Here is a 24009-nt window from a genome sequence, read left to right as displayed (position 1 = left end):
TAGACTTATGGGGGCCAGCACCATCTACTTCTTATCATGGATTCGATTATTATGTTTCATTTGTTGATGTATTTACTCGTTACACATCTGTTTTTCTTTTGCATTCAAAAAGCTAAACTTTTCAAGCATTTCTTCAATTTCAAGCTAACATTGAAAAACATACAGGTTTGAAGATAAAAGCTCTTCAAACTAACCATGGAAGATAATATCTTTCTCACTCTTTTACACAATACCTTGCAGCTCAGGGTATATCTCATCGTTTTTCATGCCCATACACACATCAACAAAATAGGAAGGCAGAGAGAAAGCATAGACATACTATAGAAAAAGTTTTGGCAATGTTAGCTGCAGTCTCTCTCCCTTTGATTCATTGGGATGATCTTGTGCTTTTAGCCACTTACATTATAAATCGATTACATTTGTTAATACTAACTCTATTTCACCTTTTGAAGTCCTCCACAATCATAGCCCTGACTATTCCTTTCTAAAAGTTTTTGGTTGTGCAGCATATCCTTGTCTCAAGCCTTCCTACCAAATTTAATTTCAAATCAGACTTGTGTGTTTTTCTTGGGTAAAATCATTATAACTAGGCATATTGTGTTTGATGAAATGAAATTCCCATACCAGGAGTTGTTTTCTCGTACGGAACCTACTCTTCCAAAACAACAATTCCCTTATATCACTATCACTTTTTCCTAATTTTACCTCTACTGATCAGAACCTCAACACCTCTTCTTCACCATCTTCAACTACGTCTTCTACTAATCATAATATTTTTCCCACAAATGCTAATATTCCTACTTCTGTCACTGGTTTTAATGAAAATCAAAACCATACGCAATCATATAAATTTGAATCTGCATCTGCTTCAGATGCTGAATTCACATCCCAGTCACCATGTGTCACTCCTTTTACTCATCCTCATTATAAATCTTTGCATAAGGATAGTATCCCTACTTCAGATATTCAAATTCAGCTTGGTACTAATCCGAGTACTCCTCTAACAACTAATAAGCATCCTATGATAACTAGATTAAAAGTTGCAAGTTGGTATCTCTAAGCCTAAGGCACTTGCTTCTATTGTTGATAAATGCACTGATCTTGTTCATAATACTCCTAACAGTGTTTCTACAGCTTTACAATCTCCACATTGGCATAAAGCAATGTTGGAAGAACTGATGCATTACAGAAAACTCAGACCTGGTCCATTGTTAACCCACCCATAGATGCAAAAATCATTGGTTACAGATGGATTTTTGCCATAAAAAAGCATCCAAATGGAACTATATTGCTCGCCTTGTAGCTAAAGACAGTCATTGGTGCGGAATTTAAAGTCCACAAACTAACCGGTAAGTGCACCGGGTCGTACCAAGTAATACCTCAGGTGAGTGAGGGTCGATCCCACGAGGATTGATGGATCAAGCAACAATGATTGAGTGATTGACTTAGTCAGAAAAACAGAATATAGTGTTTGGGTCTCAATTGCATCAAACAGTAAATTCAGAATATCAGAAAGCAAGCAGTAAACAAGTTGTGAATAATATATGGAGAAACAGTTAAGACTTCATAGTTATCTATTTTCCGGATTGACTTTTCTTATTAACTATTTTAATCATGCAAGATTCAATTCATGACAAACTATATATGTCTAAGCCCTAATTCCTTAGGCATTATTAGTCTACTCTAACTTTCATCAACCGCCAATTCCTAGGTCACTTAATTCTAATTAGAGGATAAAGTTCAATTCTAGTTTATGTGCCACAGAAACTCTAATTACCCAAATATAAAAGGATTATATGTCACGTATCCCGTTAAGTCCAGATAATTAGAAGTTTAGGAGAAATTATTTTCAAGCTGTTGTTCAAGTAAAGAGGTTTTCCAAGTTAACAAGAACTCAATTAGAACAAGGGTCATACTTCCATTCCACCCCAAATTTATAAGATAAAGAACGAAAACAATTCTTGAAATAGAAATCAATACATGAATTAAAATAGAAAAATAATAGTATCAATCCATACAATAGATAGAGCTCCTAACCTTAACAGTGGAGGTTTAGTTGCTCATGATTCAGAGAGAAAAACTAGGATTCTGACAAACTGTAAATTGCGGAATGAGGTAGAAGAGAAGAGAAGAGAAGAGCCCGAAGGGCTGATTCTTTTTCCCTTTTATATCTAATCCTAATTAATGTAAATTATAATTTCTAAAACTAAATAATATTTTTTTCTATTTTAAAATAAAAATTAAAGTTTTAATCAGAATAAATGAAAGATCTCGCGTGGCTCGTGCATTGGCGTGGGGACCACTTGATTTATTAGACTCAGGAGCATGGCCACGCCTAACTTGCTTAGAAGCTGCGCCTAACTTGAATGGCACAGTGAGAATTGGCGTGCAAAGCTTGTCTTGCACCTAACTTGAGTGAATCATGCGCCTAACTTGAGTGTTGTTGTTGTGCATTGCGCCTAACTTGTATTTTCTCAAGTTAGGCGCAGCCCTTGCAGAGTTGATGGAAAAGAAGTATGGACTATTATATATCGTTGGAAAGCTCTGGAAGTTAGCTTTCCAACGCCACTGGAATCACATCCATTGAATCTATGTATCTCGAGTTATTTAGGTTTGAGTGTAGAGAGGTCAGGGTTGATAGTATCATTCGCTTTCTTCTCGTTTTTTGCGGAAACTCCATCAAATCCAGCCGAATGCTACCTAAAATAAATAGAATTGCATACAACTCAAAGTAGCATCCATAGTGGCTAAAAGATAATTAATTCTTGATTAAACTCAACAAATTGAATGCAAATTCACTAGGAAAAGATAGGAAAGATGCTCACGCATCACAACACCAAACTTGAATAGTTGCTTGTCCTCAAGCAACCAAAACTAACATAGGCTTAAGATGTGAATTTGTATGAGAGTGAGAGTTCAATTAAGCTCATGTCTCTTCTTGAAGTGGGGTTTACAACTGTGATCCTGAATAGTTTTGGCATCTCCATCTCCTTTGAATCAGAAGGATGTCACTGTCATTCGAAATTAGAATCCGGATAATATTATGAATTCTCTAATTTTTTATACTCCAGTTTAATCATTGAACACAGCAAAATTTACTTTAATTCTCTTTTTTTTTTTGGTTCTTTTCACCTTGAGCCTAGCTGTGACTTTAAATGTTTTGTCTCAAACTTTACTTGACACAGAAACACCACAAGCACTTGACTGGGGAACTCTCCTTAAATTTTGATTTTTGTTTCAGTTACCTCCAGACAGTGGTGCTCAAAGCCTTTGGCATACTCTGCTGAATGCAATTGGTCATGACTCTAAATATTCTGTCTCAAAGGTTACTTGAAACAAGAATACCACAAGCATATGACTAGGAAAACAACTCTTTGAGCTTTTGATTATTTCAGACTCCCTATTCATTGATGCTCAGAGCCTTGGACCTTGCTTTTATGTTTATTTTGCTGTCTCTTTCGCTTCAAGGATTAAATCTTTGTTTATTTCAGAGAAGTCATAATAATTCTCTAAATTTATGTTCATCATACGTCAACATCTTTTGATTCAAATTCAAATATGCATTGTTGATATCATGCATTCAAACTCACAAATAATACCACCAAACTTAAGTAAACAAGACTAATCTTAAATATAAACTCAATTTCTCATGCAATACATCACTTCTTCTTTTTTTTTCTTTTTTAGATTTAAGCTCAGTGAGTGGTACATGAGTCAATTTTTTTTAAACTAAAAGCAAATAACAGAGTGAAACTAAATCTAAGAACTGAAAGTACTAAAGATCATGCAGGCAAACAAAGCAACAGAAAGTAGAAGACAATAAAATAAGAACGTAAGGAGAAATAGAATGACAGGAACTCAACCACCTCAGTTATGCTGGTGGCCATCTCATCCCTCCGGCTGTGCTCCTCTAACACCAAACTTAAAACTTTGCTTGTCCTCAAGCAAAGAAAAACTCCAGGGTGTCAAAAATTCCTTTTAATTACTCCTGTTCCTGTTCTAATCACTCTGCATGACTAAAATACATGTAAAACAAGAAAAATTAAAAAAAAATTGAGATAAAGTAATTTAAAACCAGAACTAAAATAACTATAATGCTAAAATAAAAATAACTAAAAAATTAAAACCAAAGCAACTGCAAAACCAAGGATACTAGTAGTTGGGTTGCCTCCCACAAGAGCTTCTTTAATGTCACTAGCTTGACTCTTGATTATTGAATTTTTTTCCTCTTCTTCCAGTTGGTTAAAAGAAATGTCTCCAAAGGGGGAGAGGTGAAAATTAGTGCCCCCTGATATAAATTCCTCATAACAAGCTTTCTTTTATTGTTATTAGCTTGATTCACCTTGCTTGTTGGGGTAGAGGTTGGATTATTTTTTATTGACCTTCTCTTTTTCATGGATATTGTCTTTTGTTTCTTGGTCGCAATCCCCTTTTTTGTGCTTTCCTTGATTGCCTTCACTTCTTTAATTTTAAAATTTGGGTGTTGTGTAATGGTTAGAGTGTACCCTTCATCAAGAACTTCTTGAATTGGTGGTTTAATAAACTCACCCTTTATGCCACTCTCTGTTTCAATGGAGTGTAGATTCCCATAATTGTCTTCATCCCTTACAACCTTCTTTGTTTGTGCATCTTCCTTCTTTGTTAGTGCATCTTCTTCCTTTGTTCTTGCATCTTCCTCTTCTTCCATGTGTGAGGGTGAAAAGTTCTCTAATTCACTGGAGTATGAACTCCTTTGATTGATTTCCTCACTTTCTTCTATAGGATCTTGCATTATATCTCTTGGGAAGGAATTTGCTTGTTCCTCTTCCTGTGACTTAATAATCAACTGCACATATTTCTCTACACTTTTGACATTCGTCTTTATATCATGTATGAATTCTTTCATGAGAAGCTCAAGATCTGATGGTTCTTGATATGAATAAGGAGATGGTGGCTCTTGATATGAATAAGAAGGAGATGATGATTCTTGATAAGAGTAAAAAGATGATGGTTCTTGGTATGAATAGGGAGATGGTGGCTCTTGATATGGGTAGAAAGAGGATGATTCTTGGTATGTATATGGAGATGGTGGTTCTTGATATGAATAGGGAGGTGGTGGCTCTTGATAGTTGGAACATGGAGCACTGAAGTTTCTTTAGTTTTGACTTTGCCAATCAAAATTCGGATAGTTCCTCCATCCACAATAATAAGAATCACTCCTTGGGTGTGAGTAGTAACCCATGTGATCCCTCTCCATTATTTTTCCTTAGCACAAAGCACCAAACAAAATTAAACGCACCATATGGTAAACAGGAAAGCAAAGAAGAAATAACAGAATTTTTTTCTTTTTTTTTGAAAAGAAATAAAATAAAGAATAATAAAAATAAAATAAAAATTCAAAAATAAATGAAAAGAGGTGAACTAAAAATTAAATATTTTTTTAAAAAAATTACTATGAGACACCAAACTTAATTTAAGAAATTAAAAAAAATATTAGTACTAATATATTTATTTATTTATTTATTATTATTAATTATTTTTTTGTTTCTTTTTGTTCATGAAAACTAAATAATAAAAAAAAGAGAAATAAAATGAAACAGCAGCGACGGGGTACGAACGAAAAAAAAAAAGAAGAAAAGAAAAAATTACGGGAACAAAAATAAACAAATAAAGAAATAAAAATTAATAATACTAAAATAAAACTAATTAAAAGAAAAATTATCTAATCTAAGAAATCAAACAACGAGTAGTTGTCAATCACAATCAATTCCCGGCAACGGCACCAAAAACTTGGTGCGGAATTTAAAGTCTACAAACTAACCGGCAAGTGCACCGGGTCGTACCAAGTAATACCTCAGGTGAGTGAGGGTCGATCCCACGAGGATTGATGGATCAAGCAACAATGATTGAGTGATTGGCTTAGTCAGACAAACAGAAAATAGTGTTTGGGTCTCAATTGCATCAAACAGTAAATTCAGAATATCAGAAAGCAAGCAGTAAACAAATTGTGAATAATATATGGAGAAACAGTTAAGACTTCAGAGTTGTCTATTTTCCGGATTGACTTTTCTTACTAACTATTTTAATCATGCAAGATTCAATTCATGGCAAACTATATATGACTAAGCCCTAATTCCTTAGACCTTATTAGTCTACTCTAACTTTCATCAATCGCCAATTCCTAGGTCACTTAATTCCAATTAGAGGATAAAGTTCAATTATAGTTTATGTGCCACAGAAACTCTAATTACCCAAATATAAAAGGATTATATGTCACGTATCCCGTTAAGTCCAGATAATTAGAAGTTTAGGAGAAATTGTTTTCAAGCTGTTGTTCAAGTAAAGAGGTTTTCCAAGTTAACAAGAACTCAATTAGAACAAGGGTCATACTTCCATTCCACCCCAAATTCATAAGATAAAGAACGAAAACAATTCTTGAAATAGAAATCAATACATGAATTAAAATAGAAAAATAATAGTATCAATCCATACAATAGATAGAGCTCCTACCTTAACAGTGGAGGTTTAGTTGCTCATGGTTCAGAGAGAAAAACTAGGATTCTGAAAAACTGTAAATTGTGGAATGAGGTAGAAGAGAAGAGAAGAGAAGAGCCCGAAGGGCTGATTCTTTTTCCCTTTTATATCTAATCCTAATTAATGTAAATTATAATTTCTAAAACTAAATAATATCTTTTCCTATTTTAAAATAAAAATTAAAGTTTTAATCAGAATAAATGAAAGATCTCACGTGGCTCGTGCATTGGCGTGGGGACCACTTGATTTATTAGACTCAGAAGCATGGCCACGCCTAACTTGCTTAGAAACTGCGCCTAACTTGAATGGCACAGTGAGAATTGGCGTGCAAAGCTTGTCTTGCGCCTAACTTGAGTGTTGTTGTTGTGCATTGCACCTAACTTGAATTTTCTCAAGTTAGGCACAGCCCTTGCAGAGTTGATGGAAGAGAAGTATGGACTATTATATATCGTTGGAAAGCTTGGAAGTTAGCTTTCCAACGCCACTGAAATCACATCCATTGGACCTCTGTATCTCGAGTTATTTAGGTTTGAGTGCAGAGAGGTCAAGGTTGACAGTATCATTCGCTTTCTTCTCATTTTCTGCAGAAACTCCATCAAATTCAGTCGAATGCTTCCTAAAATAAATAGAATTGCACACAACTCAAAGTAGCATCCATAGTGGCTAAAATATAATTAATTCTTGATTAAACTCAACAAATTGAATGCAAATTCACTAGGAAAAGATAGGAAAGATGCTCACACATCAATCATCAGATTGAAGGAGTAGACTTTGATCAAGTCTTTGCTCCTATTATTAAACTTGTAACAATAAGAGTCGTTATTACTTTAGCTATGTCCTCTAATTGGCAGATTCGTCAATTTGATTTTAACAATGCATTTCTAAATGAGGATCTGAATGAGTTTGTCTTGATGAAACAACCACCAGGTTTTCACTCTGGTCAATCCAATCAGGTTTGCAAATTACATAAGTTCTTGTATGGATTAAAACAGGCTCCTCAAGCCTGGTTTCTGAAATTGGCGGCTACTCTTGATAATTTTGGATTTGTTAAGGCAAAATCAGATCATTGTCTATTCATGAAACATACTTCTCATTTGAAATTATATATATTAGTCTATATGGATGACATTTTGACAACAGGAAGTGATCCAACAACAATTCAAGACACGATCAATAAACTTTACAGTGTATTTTCATTGAAATATTTAGGCGAATTCACGTACTTCTTGGGTATTGAAGCTCAGCAATTATCCTCAGGGGTATATCGTTTGTCTCGAACAAAGTATGTTAAAAGACTTATTAATCAAAGCTGGTTTGGCAGAGGCAAATGGAGTACTTGCTCTTATGGTTACTACAGCTAAACTCTCTAAAAAGTGTTGAGTCTGCAGCGGAATTTTGACTTCTAATAGATAGAAAGTAATATGAAATTGAACATTACTCACAATAATACACTCATTATATAATTATTAAAGAGAAAAAGGAAATAAAATGAATAATTGCTATAGATGTGAATTCCTTTGATTTTAATTGAATTGAATACATTTTGATTTCACTCATTTATATAGTTTCCTAACTTCTATAAATAACAAGATAGCATACTATAAAATAGTTTCCTATAAAAGCTCCTTAACTATCGACTATTTTCTCTCTTTCATCCTTTGTCTGCCTCCCTTTGTTTTCTCTCTGCCTTTCTTTTATTCTCACAATTCTCCACATCGTTCACAATTTGAAATCTACTCAAATTTTGGATGATCAAAGTGTGGTATTCATATCCGGTTGCATCATTTTTACAATGACTGCATACGTACCCTTGTTCAGGATCAAACCAATCGTGGTTCCTATATTTCTCCAAGTAATGCCTAACATGAAGCAATATTGAGCAATTCCAAACAGTGTTGGAACTTATTTCCTGACACTACTTTAGTCAACATATCAGCAGGATTTTCATCTGTGTGTACTTTTATAAGAGAAATGTTACCTTTCTCTATAACATCGCGCACGAAGTGATATCTTACATCAATATGCTTGGTACGAGCATGATGAACCTGATTTTTAGCCAAATGAATTGCACTTTGACTATCACAACTCAGATTCACGCAATCTTGCTTCAACCCAAAATCATCTAGAAGATCCCTTAGCCACAATGCTTCTTTCACCCCTTCTGCTACTACCATGTACTCAGCCTCTGTAGTAGATAGTGCCACTATAGCTTGTAACATCGATCGCCAACTAACTGGAGCACCTTGTATTTTATATACATAACCAGTCGTAGAACGTCTTCTATCTAGATCACCAGCATAATCAGAATTGACAAAGCCGCTGATTTGACATGATTTTTCACTAAAGCATAAACCTGTGTCAATGGTACCCTTCAAGTATCTTAATATCCACTTGACTACTTCCCAATGTGCCTTACCCGGGTTTTCCATGAACCTGCTAACAACATTGCCTGCCTATGAAATATCTGGGCGTGTACACACCATAGTATACATTAGGCTACCGACTGCACTAGCATAAGATACATTTTCCATGTAAGCCTTATCCTCTACTATTGTAGGAGATTGTTTACCAGAGAGCCTAAAATGTGGAGCCAATGGCGTTACCACCGATTTAGCATTTTTCATTTCAAACCTTTCAATGACGCGCTCAATGTATCCTCTTTGGCTCAAGAATAATTTTTGGCTTGATCTTTCTCTTTTAATTTCCATGCCTAATATTTTTCGTGCAGCACCCAAGTCTTTTGTTTCAAATTTTTTACCAAGTTGAACCTTTAACATATCTATCTCTACCTTGCTCTTAGAGGCAATAAGCATGTCATCCACATACAATAGAAGATAGATATAATCACCTCCAGGAAGCTTACGGATGTATACACAACAATCATAATTACTTCTGGAAAAATCTTGTTTTAACATAAATGAGTCAAATCGCTTATACCATTGCCGAGGAGATTGTTTCAATCCATATAGCGATTTCCTCAAGCGATATACCTGACTTTCTTTACCCTCAACCTTGAAACCCTCAAGTTGATACATGTAGATTTCTTCCTCTAAGTCACCGTGCAAGAATGCAATCTTCACGTCTAGTTGTTCCAACTCAAGATCACTATGAGTGACAAGACTTAAAAGCATCCGTATGGAAGTGTGTTTCACCACAGGAGAAAATATCTCATTGTAATCAACACTTTCTTTCTGTGTAAATCCCTTTGCTACTAACCTAGCTTTGAATCTTGTACCATCTGACTTAGTAGGATCTTCTTTTCTTTTATACACCCACTTACAACCAATTGTAGTCTTTTCCACAGGTAATGGGACCACATCCTATGTTTTGTTCTTATGAAGAGATTGCATCTCTTCCTCCATAGCGACCAACCAACTCTCTTTATCTTTGTCTTTGATAGCATGTTTGAAGGTGACCGGCTCATCATCCTCCACTGAGAGTGTATAATCTACCAAGTTTACCTGCTCATAATGTCTCAAAGGCTTGTCTGACCCGAACTTCTGAAGAAATTTATAATTCTTCTTTGACCTAGTAGATGCCAAAGAATCCTGTTGCTGCTGTTGTAATGCATGTGCATTTTCTCGCTGAATTTCCTCATGATCAAGTTCATCCTCTGCGTCATCTCGAGTAGCATTAGGATGCTCCACCTGAACATTACTAGAGTCTATTTGTTGGTATTTAGACTCTATCTCCACCACTTGAGTATTTGAAGTTTTTCCAACATCACCATCATCTGGCACCATATCTTTAGACAAAGCTACCATAGATCGTTCATCAAAGGTAACATCCCGACTAATTACAAACTTAGAATCATTTACACTCCAAAGGCGATAGCCTTGAACCCCTCTTAGATACCCCAAAAAGATTGCCTTCTTAGCTCTATCATCAAGCTTATTATCTTTGACATGATAATAGGTTGTGCATCCAAAGACTCTGAGTTTCTCGTAATCTACATGTTCTCCTGACCACACCTTATAAGGTGTGTCTCCATCTAGAGAAGAATGTGGGAATCGATTCACTATGTAGCAAGCTGTAGCAACCGATTCTGCTCACCATTCTCTGTCTAACCCGGAATTAGAGCACATACACCTTGCCTTCTCAAGTAGCGTATGATTCAGTCGTTCGGCGACTCCATTCTGTTGTGGTGTTTCTTTAACTGTCCAGTGTCTTGCAATGCTTTCTCGGTCACAGAACTCCTTGAAAGCCCCATCCGTGTACTCTGTGCCATTATCAGATCGTAGAGTTTTCAGCTTCCTTCCCGTTCGATTTTCAATCATTGCTCTCCACCGCTTAAAAGTATCAAATACCTCAATCTTATGTTTGAGGAAGTAAATCCAAACATACCTGGAATAATCATCAATAAAAGTAACAAAATACATGGAACCACCCTTGGAAGTAACTTTAGCTGGGCCCCAAACATCAGTATGCACGTAGTCTAACAACCCTCTGCTTTTATGATCGCTTGTAGAAAACTTCACCTTATGTTCCTTTCCATACACACAATGCTCACAAAATTCTATTTGTGGTTTCTTCATATTCTTCAACAAACCTTGTCCACAAAGCAATGATAGACCTTTTCTCTCACATATGTCTAAGCCGCATGTGCCATATTCTTGTGCAATTTGTTTGATCTCTACTTCCACCGATTCCAACTGCTAACTCACCTGTGACTGTTGTCCCCAAAAGAGAATAAAGATTACCGTGACGAACTCCCTTCATCACTACTAAAGAACCACGAACAAATTTTAGTACCCTATTTTTCACAACTATTTTGCAGCCATTTTTCTCCAATAAACTTATGGAGATAAGATTTTTTTGCAAGTCTGGAATATGCCTCACATCTTTTAAGGTTCTTACTCCTCCATCATCTTGATTCTTATAGTACCCAATCCCACAGTTTTACAAGCATGATCATTGCCCATTAAAACTGTGCCACCATTTTTGCTTTCATAGGTAGTAAACCACTTTCTATTTGGACACATATGGTGAGAGGCTCCTGAATCAAGAATCCACTTACCAGAAATTTCATAAGATTGTTCTGTTACAGAGTAATAATCCTCCTCATCATTTGAGACGTAGCTTGCTTCTTGCTTTTCTTTTGTGTTGTCGTTGTTCTGTTTCTTGAAAGTTATCTTCTTATTTGGACAATTTGCTTTGAAATGTCCAGCCTCACCACATTTAAAGCATGTTCTCTCCGCGTGAGGTCTAGATTTTGGCCTAGACTTTCCACGCTTATTACCTTTTCCTCTTTCATTAGTCCTTCCTCTAGCCGCGAACAATCCTTGTGCTTGATCATTATACTCTCTTCTATTTGAAGATGACATTACACTTGTAGCAACCTTACGTAGATCATCCACTAAAAGTGATGCTCTCGTCTCATCCATGGTCAAAGTATCACCCACCAGCATCAATGTCTGCACCAAATTTTCATAGGACTTCGGTAATGAAAGTAACAATATGAGTGTCTGGTCTTCATCATCAACCTTCACATCTATATCCTTTAAGTTTAATATGATCCTATCAAACTTATTGATATATTCTTGGATTAAGGTGCCTTCCTTCATCTTGCATGTATACAATTTGGATTTTAAGTAGATCCTGTAAGTTAGAGTCTTCGTCATGAAGTTACTCTCTAACTTTGTCCAGACGCTTGCTGCAGTTGTTTCTTCGTTCACCAAAAAAGCAACATCCCTCTCAAGGCATAAGATTATTGCAGCCCATGCCTCAAGATCTAATTCTTCCCAATCCTCATCTTTCATTCCTTCCGACTTTTTCTCTTTTGCCGCTAGTGCCTTGTGTAACTTTTGTGATATAAGCAGATTTTTTATCTGCATCCTCCAATAGAAAAAATCATTTTTTCCATTGAACTTCTCGATTTCATATTTGCCTACTTTGACATTACTACTAATAGAAGCCATTATATTCAAAATTAAATTTTACCACTCAAATAATGAATAATATAACATTGTCTCTTGATACCAATTGTTGAGTCTGCAGCGGAATTTTGACTCATAATAAATAGAAAGTAATATGAAATTGAGCATTACTCACAATAATACACTTGCTATATAATTATTAAAGAGAAAAAGGAAAGAAAATGAATAATTGCTATGGATGTGAATTTCTTTGATTTTAATTGAATTGAATACATTTTGAATTCACTCATTTATATAGTTTTCTAAGTTCTAACTTCTATAAATAACAAGAAAGTATATTATAAAGAAAAAGTATGAGGAGACAATGTATATTTTATACAATGTGTACAATGGAGTTAATTTGAAATTAAAACTAAATTATAGGCAACTAATTAATTTTGAATACTTTTCAATTTGAAATTTAAATCAAATATTAGGATTACCGTCGATTTTGGAAACAAATAATTAAACTGCCTCCCTCTCTCACCTTTCTCTCTCTCAATATGGTTTGTCAGCGTTCTATGCCTTTCTCATTGAGTCTTGCCGGTACACTAACGCCACGGTCACCAGCCACCATCAGAAATCGCGCCGACACTGTTTCGACTGGCGCCGTTGCCGCACAGGCCACCGCCAAGGGAGGACGCGCATATTGTGTGGGTCAAACTAACGGCACCGCAGCAACTCGGACGTCCAGCGCCTCCGTTGCAGTCGGTGTGTGCCTTCTTCCCGACACCGTCCTCACCTCCTCCGATTCGCCTTTGCTTTCTCCCATTCCTTCAAGTCTCTTCTCACCGATGATACCACCATGCTCTTCTTCTTCTTCGGATCCAAGCATGGTTAGCTTCTTTCATGATTTGAGCCCTATGCTTCACAACAATGCCACTTTTGTCATGACTAGTCCTTCAAAATTATATTTCACCACAATAATAGTTTCTTTTGTTTATTCATCTTCTTCTTCCATTTTAATGGTCAATTTAGGATGGTCATTTAGTAGGTATGCGGATGGTTATTTTATTTTTATGTAGATGATTATTTTGATTGGATTGAGTTTAGTTATATATAATTAAAATATGTTAGATGTTCAATTCATTATATATGCGGATGATTATTTTTATCCTTAAGTGGATGGTTATTTTTATTAAGGGTGAGTGGCGTGTGGCAACCCAAGTAGCGACAGTGAAATGGAATAATTATTGATGAAGGTGGGTAGGCTGCCGGTTGAAAAAGTAGAGAATATTAAAGGATTTCAGATGGTTATTTTTTTGAAATAACTAATTGGATTTTTTAAAAATTTGAAATTTAAAATTGGAGAATTTGAAATTTGATGTGAAAGAACTGAATAAGAGTTTTTAAATTTATTATTTCGTGGGTAATTTTCATTTTTAACTCATATTGGGCTAAATAAGCAGCCCATTGTACACATTATACAAATATTCCATTGGTTTCCTAGCGGGATTCTACTATAAAATAATTTCCTATAAAAGCTCCTTAACTATTTACCATTTTCTATTTTCCATCATTTGTCTCCCTTCCTTTGTTTTCTCTCTGCTTTCTTTTTTTCTCACAAAAAAGGTTCCCATATATTTGAAAATCCATCCTTGTACAGATCCATAATTGGTTCTTTGCAATATGCAACATGGACAAAGCCTGAAATTGTTTATTCAGTAAATAAGGTCACCCAATACATGCAGAATCCTTTAGCATCTCATCGGAAATGTGTTAAAAGGATTCTCAGGTATTTGGCTGAAATAGCAACTCAAGCCCTTATATTTCATCCTAGAACTGATTTGCCGTTTTTTGGATTTTCAGACTCTGATTGGGGTTTCGATTTAGATGATAAAGGATCCACTTGTGGTTTTTGCATTTATTTTGGAGCCAACCTCATTTCATGGTCCAGCAGGAAACAATCATCAGTGAGTAGATCTTCAACAGAAGCTAAATATAGAGGGTTGGCTGCTGCTGATTCAGAGATCATTTGGGTGCAGAATTTACTTCAAGAACTTTAAATTCAACAATATGCTCCTCTAATTTTGTAGTGCGACAATAGCAGTGCAGTACTTTTAGTTGCTAATCCCATCCTCCATTCTCGAACCAAGCATTTTGAGCTGGATCTTCATTTTGTTAGGGAACGAGTAAATCAACAAAAGCTGAGTGTAGTGCATATCCGATTTGTTGATCAAGTTGCTGACATCTTTACCAAAGCTTTGGCTATGGAAGCTTTTGAGAAGTATAGAAGAAAACTTAAAGGAACTCCAAAGAAGTGATTTTAATTTTGAGGGAGGCTAATAGAGTATATTGAATTATGGTTAATCAAGATTATTTCTTTAAGCTCAAGATTGGTTCTTGGTTAGTTTTCAGATTGTTTAAATAATAGAATGGTTCTGTTTTCTGTTAGCAGTTAATGCTATATATAGCATATCTTGTGTTGATGTAAACACAGTTTTTAGAGTAATAGAGTAACTGAAAACTGATTTTGATTCAACAAAATTACCTTTAAAGAAAATATTATTTTATCATAATTTATAAATTAATTTCAATGAAATACTCTATTTAAAGGATTAGAGATAATATAATTAAATTTTTTTGTCTGTAAAAATTGAAAGTATTAAATTCCGAAACCTCAATTATTTAAATCAAATCATATAAAATTCTTATCATTGTACCATTACTAAATTTTATAATTTAAATATAGAAAATACTTCAATAATTATAAAATTGAATAAGAATCTTAATTTATTTCAAACTCAATTAATCAAAACTTACTTTAATTATTTTTTTAATAAAGAAATTTCTGAAATTAAAGTTATAAATAAATAATTAAACTCGAAATTAATTTATAATAAAATTTTCAAAAAATCTGAGACTTACACTCCTAACCCAGGACAGCTTCTTACCTTCCATTTTTATTTCTTCCTATGTGTAGCACAGCGGTTATCTTTCTTTTTTGATGAACAAAAATAGAACTAATTTTTTCAACTTAGATTTGCTTCTTCACCGAGGTAAATTGTTTCTTTTCTTGGCATCAAAATCTTGAAGCCATCTTCCAAAATCTTTCTTTCTGTAGTAAAGATCTTCAATAGCCTTTTTCTTCTTATAACTTCTTCTATCTTCTTCTCTGTTTATGTACGTGACTGAAAGCAAAAGAGAGGAGAAAGGAGAGAAAAAAGAGAAAACTTTCGAAAGAAGCATTCAAAGCACATTAAACTCAATTGAAATCTCACTTCCATTTTCCAAGACCAAAAGTAATGTGTAAGGCTTTTAATGTAATTAAATCAAATTGAATTTTTACTTTCAATTATCAAGACATGGAGTCACGTGTTAAGCTTTTGGTTACTTGAGGAATGAAGTCAATTGAGTTGAGATTTGGATTTCATGTAACCGAAGCATGTTTTGAAATCCTTGGGTTCTTTTCTTTGATTCATCAATTTTGATTTCATCATGGGCTTGTGATATAGGCCACTTTAGATATCTTTCTTTTTTCAATATTCACCCATTAATATTAGATTAATTTTGTCCAAGGCTGAATTTTTTTTAATGATCTATTTGGACTTGTGTAGTTTTAGCCCAATAGAAAACTAATTTGCTTCCTGCACACTTGAATAAAAATCATTAACCAACCAATTGAAAATTAATTAAGAAAGGTTTCAATAATATTTTTATTTTTTAATATATATTTTAATAATGTTTGATTATCATTTCAAATATAAGTTTTCCAAACTCAACAGAGTATATGAATTTGACAATGTTGCTGTTCTCGCTGCTAATTCTCAGCCTCAAATACCTACATTTAATGCTGTTTCATACATATCTCGTCATAGTAATCATGTTCCTTTAGCTTTAAATACTCAATCCAGTTTATACAATCTCTGGCACCATAGAGTTGGCCATCGTGCCTCTAAGACAGTCATCTCTGTAATGAAAATATGTAATCTCCCTATGAGTACTAATTCAATAAAATCAGACTTATGTGATTCATGTTGCAACGCTAAGATGCATTACCTACCTTTCTCTCTTGATAATTATAATTTTTCTGCTCCTTTAGAGATGATTTATTTAGACTTATGGGGGCCAGCACCATCTACTTCTTATCATGGATTCGATTATTATGTTTCATTTGTTGATGTATTTACTCGTTACACATCTGTTTTTCTTTTGCATTCAAAAAGCTAAACTTTTCAAGCATTTCTTCAATTTCAAGCTAACATTGAAAAACATACAGGTTTGAAGATAAAAGCTCTTCAAACTAACCATGGAAGATAATATCTTTCTCACTCTTTTACACAATACCTTGCAGCTCAGGGTATATCTCATCGCTTCTCATGCCCATACACACATCAACAAAATAGGAAGGCAGAGAGAAAGCATAGACATACTATAGAAACAGTTTTGGCAATGTTAGCTGCAGTCTCTCTCCCTTTGATTCATTGGGATGATGTTGTGCTTTCAGCCACTTATATTATAAATCGATTACCATTTGTTAATACTAACTCTATTTCACCTTTTGAAATCCTCCACAATCATAGCCCTGACTATTCCTTTCTAAAAGTTTTTGGTTGTGCAGCATATCCTTGTCTCAAGCCTTCCTACCAAATTTAATTTCAAATCAGACTTGTGTGTTTTTCTTGGGTAAAATCATTATAACTAGGCATATTGTGTTTGATGAAATGAAATTCCCATACCATGAGTTGTTTTCTCGTACGGAACCTACTCTTCCAAAACAACAATTCCCTTATATCACTATCACTTTTTCCTAATTTTACCTCTACTGATCAGAACCTCAACACCTCTTCTTCACCATCTTCAACTACGTCTTCTACTAATCATAATATTTTCCCCACAAATGCTAACACTCCTACTTCTGTCACTGGTTTTAATGAAAATCAAAACCATACACAATCATATAAATTTGAATCTGCATCTGCTTCAGATGCTGAATTCACATCCCAGTCACCATGTGTCACTCCTTTTACTCATCCTCATTATAAATCTTTGCATAAGGATAGTATCCCTACTTCAGATATTCAAATTCAGCTTGGTACTAATCCGAGTACTCCTCTAACAACTAATATAGCATCCTATGATAACTAGATTGAAAGTTGGTATCTCTAAGCCTAAGGCACTTGCTTCTATTGTTGATAAATGCACTGATCTTGTTCATAATACTCCTAACAGTGTTTCTACAGCTTCACAATCTCCACATTGGCATAAAGCAATGTTGGAAGAACTGATGCATTACAGAAAACTCAAACCTGGTCCATTGTTGACCCACCCATAGATGCAAAAATCATTGGTTACAGATGGATTTTTGCCATCAAAAAGCATCCAAATGGAACTATATTGCTCGCCTTGTAGCTAAAGACAGTCATCAGATTGAGGGAGTAGACTTTGATCAAGTCTTTGCTCCTGTTATTAAACCTGTAACAATAAGAGTCGTTATTACTTTAGCTATGTGCTCTAATTGGCAGATTCGTCAATTTGATTTTAACAATGCATTTCTAAATGGGGATCTAAATGAGTTTGTCTTGATGAAACAACCACCAGGTTTTCACTCTGGTCAATCCAACAGGTTTTCAAATTACATAAATTCTTGTATGGATTAAAACAGGCTCCTCAAGCCTGGTTTCTGAAATTGGCGGCTACTCTTGATAATTTTGGATTTGTTAAGGCAAAATCAGATCATTGTCTATTCATGAAACATACTTCTCATTTGAAATTATATATATTAGTCTATATGGATGACATTTTGATAACAGGAAGTGATCCAACAGCAATTCAAGACACTATCAATAAACTTCACAGTGTATTTTCATTGAAAGATTTAGGCGAATTCACATACTTCTTGGGTATTGAAGCTCAGCAATTATCCTCAGGGGTATATCGTTTGTCTCGAACAAAGTATGTTAAGAGACTTATTAATCAAAGCTGGTTTGGCAGAGGCAAATGGAGTACTTGCTCCTATGGTTACTACAGCTAAACTCTCTAAAAAGGGTTCAGATATATTTGAAAATCCATCCTTATACAGATCCATAATTGGTTCTTTGCAATATGCAACATGGACGAGGCCTGAAATTGTTTATTCAGTAAATAAGGTCACCCAATACATGCAGAATCCTTTAGCATCTCATTGGAAATGTGTTAAAAGGATTCTCAGGTATTTGGCTGAAACAGCAACTCAAGGCCTTATATTTCATCCTAGCACTGATTTGCCGTTGTTTGGATTTTCAGACTCTGATTGGGGTTCCGATTTAGATGATAAAAGATCCACTTGTGGTTTTTGCATTTATTTTGGAGCCAACCTCATTTCATGGTCCAGCAGGAAACAGTCATCAGTGAGTAGATCTTCAACAGAGGCTAAATATAGAGGGTTGGCTGCTGCTGATTCAAAGATCATTTTGGTGCAGAATTTACTTCAAGAACTTTAAATTCGACAATCTGCTCCTCTAATTTTGTAGTGCGACAGTAGCAGTGCAGTACTTTTAACTGCTAATCCCATCCTCCATTCTCGAACCAAGCATTTTGAGCTGGATCTTCATTTTGTTAGGGAACGAGTAAATCAACAAAAGCTAAGTGTAGTGTATATCCGATTTGTTGATCAAGTTGCTGACATCTTTACCAAAGCTTTGGCTATGGAAGCTTTTGAGAAGTTTAGAAGAAAACTTAAAGGAACTCCAAAGAAGTGACTTTAATTTTGAGGGAGGCTAATAGAGTATGTTGAATTATGGTTAATCAAGATTATTTCTTTAAGCTCGAGATTGGTTCTTGGTTAGTTTTCAGATTGGTTAAATAATAGAATGGTTCTGTTTTGCTGTTAGCAGTTAATGCTATATATAGCATATCTTGTGTTGATGTAAACACAGTTTTTAGTTTTACAGTTTCTTTACTCAATAATAGAGTTCACTCTGAATCCTATTCCTTCCAAAATCACCTTAGAACTGCTTTCATTTCCGTTTAAAATTTAATTTTTTAACACAAATTTTATTAAAATATTTTTTATAAGTTTTATAATATTATTTTTCTATTTTCACTTTTTATTATCATTCTGATGTTTTTTTTCTCATTTTACGAATTTAATAATTTTTTACTAGTTGAATTTTTTTTGTAATTTTTATAATTCTTTTAATTTTTTTAAATTTTTGAAGATATGTATTTTAATTTATTAATTTTTATTGTTAATTGTTCTATTTTTAGTCTAGTAATTTTTATTTATTTTTGAATTCTTTATTTAAATAAAATTTATTGTAAAATTAAGATTTTGAAAAAAAATTATTTTGTATAAATTTAAGAAATTCAGTGTCATTTAAATTAATATTAGTTAGAATTATTAATATAATTATTTTTTCTCTTAAATCTTTAATTTTATTCATAATTTATACTTTTATTATTAATTTATGTTTTTATAGTATGTTTTTTTACTAAAGCCAAATAAACAACTTAAAAAACAAAGTTGTTTTTGCCATTTTTATATGAGTGGTGTCCATAAATTTTATGTCTAAATTATCTAAATGTAAATATTGAGAAATAAGACCTACTTTTTTTATTAAGTAGTTAAAATACGTGTAATTTATAGAAACTACCATAGATCACCCCAACAACAACAAATAAAGTTGCAATCATTTTACTATGTTATCCACTCCCCATATAATCATGCATGTGGCCACGAGGGAGTGTTCCAACACTTAAAGTACGTACTTACCTCCTTTTCTTTAAAAGCATATGAATGCGTATAACCTGTGATCATATATAGCATAGCACTTAAACTTGTTATTATGTAATAAGCAAATATATTACTTATATCGTTTTACATGTTCTGCTGGTAGTTATTATTATTAACGCTGCCCATCTTTGGTGAAATCGTGAAGAAAGTTTTTATAGCAATCTCGATCGTAAAGGGAAGTTAAAATGTTAAATGATGAATGAGAAACAAAAAATAATAATAATCAACAATATATATAATTACAGAAAGAATATGTAGTAACATTTTTTAAATATATAATCCAAATCTTTGCTTGCAATATTTCTCAAATTTAATCCCTTTGCTTAAAAATCAAAACTGCAACTTTTGCAGCAAGTATTACACACAAACACAAACATTACAATTTGAGCCTGCTGACAACAACCTTTTATAGCTGTCAATTAAGCTCCCTTAATCATAATCTGGCTTATGATCATTATTATTATTAGCATGCTGGAAGGTCCTTTGGTGGAGGAAGAACAGTCTGATCCTGTCCTGGGCCATCTTCTACAACAAATGCGGTTTTCAAGCCCCAACCGGTGTGCAACTCCAAATGACAATGAAAGAACCAAACACCTATATATCCATATATAATATCAAAATAATTTAAGTGTATCTTCTTAACAGTTTAAATCTTTTGGAATAAGTCTTTTCATGATATAGTAACAAAAAAGTTTAGAATTTTATTATTGTTCTTTCGTGAAGAGGGACATACCTGGATTATCAGCCCTGAAACGAATAGCTACCCAACCACCGGTGGGAACTCCAACGGTGTTCCTTTCAATGGGGTCAACCAAATTGTAGTTTGCAGGGTCTTTAGATGGATCAAAGTTACCAACACCAGTTCCAACAACAAAGAAGTTATATCCATGAAGGTGGAACGGGTGTGACTCTACTGTCAGGAGATTGGTATCTTGAACCACTATCTCCACCGTGGAGTTGAAAGCAACCTTGCTGATTCTTGTCCCTGTTGAAGTTCCAAGATTGGCCGTTAACGGAGCACCGGTGTAGTTGAAAGGTCTCAAAGGCTGGTCAGGGAAATCAGTCTTGAAAACTCCCTTGATATCGAAGTAGTGTGCTTGAAGAAGTGCAGTTTGTGGCATCACAAATGAGATATTGTTCAATGAAGCAAGTAGCCTCGTTCCATTGACACATGTTGGGCAAGGATTCTTGTCTAAACCAATGGTGAAGAAGAGTTTTCTGTCAACTTTGAGAGGAACATTAGCAGGGTACTGTACAGTGTTAAGGCTCTTGAGTTTCTTGTTGTAACTCAGAGCAAAAGCTGAGTCATTGCTAGCAGGAAGTTGATGAGGAAGAGAAGGGATCACAGTGTTTGGAATTCCTTTGTATTGGAGTATAGCTGTGGCAGTTTTGTTGTCAACTGGGATTGGAGCATCCATGAAGGTCCTTGTGGCCATGAAATACCTGCTTGGAACATTGTTGGCATGGACCAAAACGTTTGTGGTTTGTCCTGGTCCAATTAGTATGGAATTTGTGGAGAATGGTTTTGTGTAAACTGCATCAACCTCAACTACTGTGAAGTTATGCCCGGCAATGGCGAAAAAGAGTTCGTCATTGAGGGCAGCATTGATGATTCTCAGCAGGTAAGTTTTGCCTTTCTCAACCTCAATTGCATACGTATCTAACAAACATAACAATGAAATAAATTTGTAATCAGAAGATTGAGTAATTTGCATGCTCTACTAGTAACTATAACTCTTTCTTTTACAAAAGTGATAGATTAAAACTTGGTAGATTTTCCTTACGTTTCTCAGAACAAGGAAATAGAGGTCCTGGTTTGCCATTGATTGTATGTGCATCTGACATGTTTGGTGGTAACCCCATTTGGTTCCCTTGCTTCTCAATCTCTTCCACATCATTGTTCCACCATTCTCCTGTTTAATGATTGAATTGTTAACTTGCAAAATCTACTATAATGAACTATTAACTATTAGTTATGATCCAGAAACTGAACCAATTACCTAGAAGAACTTCAAATTCTCTTGCTGGCTGTGGAAAAGGAAATGGTGTTCCAACTTTGGGCATGATAACAATTGCACCATACACAGTAGCCCTCAACCACAGAATATGAGCATGCCACCACAGTGTTCCTCTTTGGCCTGTGATATTGAAGTCATAGGTGTAGCTGCCACCTGTTTGAATTGGACATTGTGTAATATAAGCTGGTCCATCAGCCCAACCATTACGATATTGTTTAAGTCCATGCCTGTAATAATATATTATAATCAATCATCCACATATATATATCATTTTGATAATTTAGTCAATTATTAAAACTTATAGCCTACCAGTGAATTGACAAATTATATTGTGCATGGTTGGTGACATTGACTAGTACTCTGTCTCCTTCTCTAGCATAAATAGTTGGCCCTGGGTACCTCCCATTTACTGTTACAATGGGTTTTGCATGGCACAGCCTACTCACATTCTTCACTTGAATCTGTGTAAGTAGAATATATGATATATAATGTCACCAATGATAATTACATCAAATTAAATAACCATGCTTGCTGATAATGACCATTTATGTATATATATGCACATATATTATATATTCAGATAACTCACATCAAATTGGTATTTCTTTATGGCAGCTTCAACTGGAAAAGAGACTAATCCAAGAAAGACAAAGAATAGTAGTATTAACAAAGATGCTTGACAGCAGAAGCTCTTCCCTGCAGCCATTATATGTTTTTTTCTCTTTGACAACTTTTGTATATATGTCTTTACTTCTGTTTGTGGAAGAGACCATGGAGGTGAAGAAAGGTGGTGAACTAGTATTTATACAAAATTGGTATAAAGGTTAGGTTGGAGGGTACAAATCAGTTTGTTAAGGAGTGGATAAAATAACAAAGAAACAAGGGTTAATTAGGTAATGAAGTTTTTTTACATCAAGGCTTTTAAGCAATATACTGATAAGGACTTGGAGGACTTTGGAATGCCTTAGAGGCTGAGATTGCTATATGTGCCAAGAAAGTAAAAAAAAAAAAAAAATTGATTATCTAAGCTTTTATTATTGGTGGACTTGCTGTGCCATTTTGGTTCAATGGGAACTGAGAGTGAGAGGTATTGGAGACCAAACAGTTAACATTGAACCAAGCTTTTTCGTTAAGGAGAAGAAATGGGTATCAAACTCTCGATTAATGGTAAAATTGACTGTACGGAATCATACTGTTGGAGGTGCTTAAATGTCATTCTCTTTGTATTAGAGAACTTATCACATTTATTAATTGATAATTACCTATTAGCATGCATGTGGTTAACTAATGTGAGGTATTAGAATATAAGGTTTTGCTTGTTTTAGGGCGTCACCCTAGTGAGGATCCTTTGTTTGTGGACTAGGTTGTCGTTGGAGATAAATAACACAAAGTTATAAGTTAAGATACTGCTACGTCAAACTAAAGTTAAGAAAAAGTGCTCCCTGGCAAGTCTAGTCATCATCAGTGTAACGGCTTTAAACTCGTCAAAATAAACAGCTAATTCATGCCAATGAAACCATGTATCATGTATGAGCATTTTTCCATTAATCCATTTGTGCTCATAACTCAAATTATATGGCAAGACAAACTGATAAATATTTGTTCTGTGTTCTTATTTTTTGTATTTTTTATTTTTAAAATTTTGTTAAAAAAACACAAAAAAGGGTAATCCAGATCATAGAATTTTATTATTTTTATTATTTTTATAAAATTGTAAAAACAGAAAATATTTAAAAAAAAAAATATAAACACAACTCAAACTCACCTTAATGATTTGCGTAACCGGCCCCAGCTGTGGTCCAAGTATTATTTTTCAACAGTATTTTGATTGATAGGCCCAATTAGATCT

The 24009-nt window shown here is 34.3% G+C and overlaps 1 protein-coding gene across 1 annotated transcript; it reads right to left on the bottom strand.

The window, feature by feature from the left end:
- Positions 1 to 20429: 20429 nt before the first annotated feature.
- LOC107642888 (laccase-11-like) lies at positions 20430 to 22942 on the bottom strand. The gene is made up of 6 exons (XM_016346387.3): positions 22750 to 22942; positions 22470 to 22621; positions 22143 to 22387; positions 21927 to 22055; positions 20876 to 21802; positions 20430 to 20736 (listed from the first exon to the last, which is right to left on the bottom strand). The coding sequence occupies exons 1-6, from the start codon at positions 22864 to 22866 to the stop codon at positions 20606 to 20608; spliced, it is 1701 nt and encodes a 566-aa protein (XP_016201873.1). The 5' UTR covers positions 22867 to 22942; the 3' UTR covers positions 20430 to 20605.
- Between the last annotated feature and the right edge of the window lie 1067 nt (positions 22943 to 24009).

This window comes from Arachis ipaensis, chromosome B5 (genome assembly GCF_059453495.1).
Source record: "Arachis ipaensis isolate K30076 ecotype BB chromosome B5, ASM5945349v1, whole genome shotgun sequence".
Classification (NCBI taxonomy): Eukaryota; Viridiplantae; Streptophyta; class Magnoliopsida; order Fabales; family Fabaceae; genus Arachis; species Arachis ipaensis.
This window is presented reverse-complemented; position numbering and strand designations above follow the sequence as displayed.